Raw genomic sequence first — 4,697 nt, 5'->3', positions numbered from 1 at the left:
AGAAACAGAACAGTATCAGCTGAATACTGATATGTGTTATGTTAGGTTCTACTGAATTACCGTTGTTATTGCCAAGGAAGACACTTGTTAATTCAGTTAGGCAGCCTGCATTTTGAAACTATCTCTAAATGAGTGTTAATTTAGACAGCTTCCAAATTAAGACTGCCTAACTGCCTGAATTAACACTCATTTGGAAATAAGACTATCTCCAAATGTGTGTTCAGGAGTATACATCCCAATACCCATTCCAAGGCCTACTTTAATTATGTGCCACTGAAACCAGAACCATTACAACTGAAACCAGCTGTATATTTTGCAGCAATAAATATTTGGCTGTGCTGCAACACATTTCCTGATATTAAAGACCCGGTAAAATAAGTGAGACTTCCATATACTGGTACAAAAATTAGTCCAAACTAAGTCACCTTGAAATCTAGGGGGCCAGAGAACTCTACTGAATGCAAGAGTCCAATGGAATTTAATCTTGATTGACTTCTCTGACTTGATTTGTATTTAGGATTAGCTCCTTTGTAGCCATTTTCAGACTCCCCCACCCTCCAACCCAACTGTTTTAAAATGCTCTTGGCAAGAGATTCCTTCCTCCCCCACGCTGCCAGCAATTCCCCATGCAACATGCACAACTCCACTAGGTAAAAAATATTTTATTTAAAATGTAGTGTAAAATGCATGTAAAATCATAATAAAAAATAACCCCATACGGGGAAGTACAAGATGCTACAAGCTTCACATATTCATACCAACAGAACAGGTACATAGATTTCAAAGGCTGTGTCCGACTGCTGCACAGCAGCAAAATAAAGAGTCTTGTTCAGAGTCCATTTAAGTGTGCAGTTTCTCCTACAGATACAGGACTGCGTTCTAATCTCCTGGCTTCTGTACAAAGCAGGTGAGCTCGTGTTGGCATTCTGCAGGTCACAAGTCCTCACTCACTCAGACAGTCTTTAGGATTTCTTTGGATGGTCTTACGATGCACGCTGCCTGTTCACCGAATTCCTCAGGGCCAGAGCCTGCTTGCTCTTTTCCAAGACTACTTCCTCCTGTTGTGGGAGAACAACTGCCTCTTGGGCCAGGGAAGCAGATCCCTTCTTTTCCTCTTCCTCTACCTCCTCGTCCTCCAGCTTCCCCTCAGAGGTGAAAGGGCTGCAGACGCTCTCCACCAGGCCAATAACCACCCCGACAAAAGCCAGCATGCTTCCCAGCATGTACATTTTGACCATCTTCCGATTTGGCTTCTGGCTCAGCATCTCTTTGGCAAAGGGGATCAGTTCCTGCATGGTCTCCATGGTTTAGCTGTAGTCAGACCGAAGTCAAAAAACCTAGGGAACAAAAAACAGAGGAGAAAAGGGTCAGTGATCAGAGGCCGGATTCAAACTTTTTTTAGTCCTAACAACAGCCCATAGTTCTCACAGAGTATTACCATATGGGACCTCATACATATGTTCTCAAGTGGCCCAATAATACATTATTGCACACATTTTATTAGCACACATATGGTGCGACAGCGCCAATTCATCATCATCATCATCATCATCATCATCATCAACCCCAGCCAAATTATTCCCCAACACAGCAAGACCGGCAAATCTTTCTCCAAAAGAGACCTGAAATGCAAGATCGTTGTGCTTGGGAAACGTCAAGGGCAGAATGGAACAAACCCTCGTGCCGCATTAAAGACGTGCTTCAAAATTTAATCCAACAGCTTCGCCTCCCGCTCTTGCAGTACTTACCAGAGAGCAATCGTCTGCGGCGCTCAGGACTTTTCAGCAACCAGTCGGCTTTCTCCGGCTTGTGGAAGTTTTTTCGACTTTCCCCCCATCCACAAAGAGGCTCTCAGCTTCCAAGCTGTGCTTTTACTGCCAGACGGCTCTTCGCCCTTTATTCACATGCTTGCGCGAGGCCCCGCCCCCGGTTCGACAAAGCGTCTTGGAGATTGTCCCCGCAGGCGAGGGGCCAGCGAGGCTGCCCATGCGCCGAGCACGCCGCCAGCGCACAGCCCATTGGTCAGCGGCTAGACCCTCCTTCGCCTTTGGAGCTGGCGGGGGTCGTCCCTTACTCCCGTGACTCGAGGAGGAGGGGGTGAGGGGGACGCGTGCACCAGCACACAGGCTTCAATCAATCATTCCCATTCATCGGGGAGGGGGGGCCGGGGTATGTTCGAGAGTCACGTAGCAAACGTGCTGGCAGCCTCCAGTTTGGGGCAGTCGGGCGGCGCTTTGCAAAGGCGGCGCGGAGCGGGGGGGAGATGTTTGTAGGAGGCCAGGTCCTGCTTGAGGCCCAGCAATGCCTTTTGTGTACTTGGAGACGTGTGTGACAGTGCCGCGGCGGTGTAGGGTGACCTTCACTCATTCCCTCAAGACTGCCCTTGTGCTGAAGGGCTTTCAGATCACTCCTCAGTCGGTTTAATGGGTTACTGGGCATATTATGCGCCCATTGTTTAACTCTGTTGATTGTGCGGTTCAATTTGCCTTTTTTATTGGAAGCTTAAGAGTGCAAGGGAACAAAATGCAGGTGACAAATGGAGAACCCCAAGTCAGCTCAGAAGGCAGGGGCAAGAAAGCAAAACTTTGGCCCCACAGGGCGAATTTGCTGCGGGAGAGCCACAAGTGAATGGCGGAGTTTCCGGGCGCGATCACACCACAACATCTGGCAAGTGGAGTGCACCCATGGCGTACCGCCAAAAATGCGGAGTTAAAAAGTACCTGGTGGAAGGTAGTAGCAACTGGTTTGCCATGGGCTGCCTCTGGACTCCCTCGGTGTGATCGCGCTGGTGGGCCGCTTTTCCCTCCGGCCCCTTGTTGACCCGGAGGGAAGGAACCGTGGCATGCCGCCTTCGCATGGGATCACGTTCTAGCGCGTTAAATTGCGGCACCACAAATAGCCACACCTCCCCTCTGCATTATCCGGTCCATGTGACCAGGGCCTTTGTATACCTTTCCAAAAGTCGTTGTTAGACCTTTTGATTAGATTATTGCCTGCCTTTCTGAAAATAATGGCCTGTTGGCCAGATGGCAGTTTGTTCTGAAGGTTTGCCTTTATGGCAGGGTATCGTTGCTTCCCAAATAGTTGCATTTTATCTCAGATATACTGAATATCACAGGAAAGATATTTCAGTTTCAACATATCCCAGCCTTTCGTCCTGTGGTTGGTGGTTAACTTGCCACAGTAGAAGGAACTGTTGCTTTGAACATCCAATCCATGATTTAGCTCCAGAAGCCTGTTTGCTCTATAGGTACCCACCACTTTCTCTGACCTGACATATTCTTTCACACATCTCTGCCCTGTCAAGAGACTTTGGGCAGCTTTTAGCCTGTCTCCACTAACTCCAAGGAGCTCAGGGTGATCACCCTCAACCATGTGAGTAGCTTAGGCTGACGGGGTGATTATTGCAGAGGGGTGGTTGTTTGGGTTGCCAGCAAGCTTGGAGGAAAATATTATGTCCCTTTAAGCAGAGGCATAATTTATGGAAATAGGCAGCTTTTCATGGCAGGGAGTTAAATAACATCACCTTGTAAATAATATCCAATTAAGCCTCTATTAAAGGGACAGCATTTTTTTTCCTCCAGGGAGTTGATAATCCTATGTAGCAAAATAAAAGTTCGGTGGCTTCTTAAAGACTAACAGTATTTTTTCCAATACTCCAGGGGCCTCTGGATTTCATGGGTGAACAGCAGATCTAAACCCATTTCTTCAATCCAAACCTAACACACCATCTATTATACTACACTTATTTTGCTTGACTTTGTGGTTCCAGTTTTTTTTAGATTGATATCCTCCTGAGTATTTCCTGTAACATAACATAATTCCTTTATGTTTGTAATGTTTTAATTGCTTGTAAGTGGCCTCCTGCCCAAAAATAGCCCTGGCAGGGAGTTAAATAACATCACCTGGTAAATAATATCCAATTATATCTCTATTAAAGGGACAGCATATTTTTTTTTCCTCTAGGGAGTTGATAATCCTATGTAGCAAAATAAAAGTTCAGTGGCTTCTTAAAGACTAACAGTATTTTTTCCAATACTCCAGGGGCCTCTGGATTTCATGGGTGAACAGGAGATCTAAACCCGTTTCTTCAATCCAAACCTAACACACCATCCATTATACTACACTTATTTTGCTTGACTTTGTGGTTCCAGTTTTTTTAGATTGATATCCTCCTGAGCATTTCCTGTAACATAACAGAGTTCCTTTATATTTGTAATGTTTTAATTTTGTAAGTTGTAAGTTGCCTTGAGTCAAGAAAAAAGGTATTGAAATTTTAACAAATAAATAAACATATTAAGGCCCAAAATATTTTAGTAAAACAACCATGTTCTGATTCTGTCACCCCTCAAAATCCCTCACCAGCCTCTTCATGCAAGTTTTGACTCACTCATTCAGGTGAAAGGTGAAGCTGTATATTTTATTATTGCTCAAATCCCTGTCCAGCTTTTGGGAAATTGTGGTTAGTTCCTTTCTAGTGCATAGGGCATGGGTCTAGGACTTCACTCAAGGGATCAGTATTCTATTTCTGTCCACCAAGCCACTGTGCAACCTTGCATAAGTCTCTGCCTCCCTCTCACCCACTGGCTGCCTTGCCTGTTGGGACAATAAGGGATTGTGAGTCTGCGGGCTGCTACTGAAAATAAAATGACCCTTGCTCAAGACTTGGTTACAGTGTTCAGATAAGTGTGGGTTGA

The 4,697-nt window shown here is 45.6% G+C and overlaps 2 protein-coding genes across 2 annotated transcripts in view; both read right to left on the bottom strand.

The window, feature by feature from the left end:
* The window catches only part of LOC107126060 (G0/G1 switch protein 2-like), a 2,951-nt gene extending 1,152 nt beyond the window's left edge, over positions 1 to 1,799 (bottom strand). Inside the window, exons 1-2 of the mRNA XM_015429563.1 lie at positions 1,749 to 1,799; positions 1,316 to 1,337 (exon numbers count right to left, since the gene is read on the bottom strand). The gene's annotated coding sequence lies outside the window, so the exon portion shown is untranslated. The remainder of the gene's footprint in view (positions 1 to 1,315; positions 1,338 to 1,748) is intronic.
* On the bottom strand, positions 661 to 1,806 carry LOC107126049 (G0/G1 switch protein 2-like). The gene is made up of 2 exons (XM_015429551.1): positions 1,749 to 1,806; positions 661 to 1,337 (listed from the first exon to the last, which is right to left on the bottom strand). The coding sequence occupies exon 2, from the start codon at positions 1,302 to 1,304 to the stop codon at positions 984 to 986; it is 321 nt and encodes a 106-aa protein (XP_015285037.1). The 5' UTR covers positions 1,305 to 1,337; positions 1,749 to 1,806; the 3' UTR covers positions 661 to 983.
* Between the last annotated feature and the right edge of the window lie 2,891 nt (positions 1,807 to 4,697).

Source organism: Gekko japonicus, unplaced genomic scaffold, assembly GCF_001447785.1.
Source record: "Gekko japonicus isolate JY-2015 unplaced genomic scaffold, Gekko_japonicus_V1.1 scaffold888, whole genome shotgun sequence".
In the NCBI taxonomy this organism is placed as follows: Eukaryota; Metazoa; Chordata; class Lepidosauria; order Squamata; family Gekkonidae; genus Gekko; species Gekko japonicus.
Note: the sequence above shows the minus strand (reverse complement) of the source record. Positions and strands in the feature narration are given on the sequence as shown.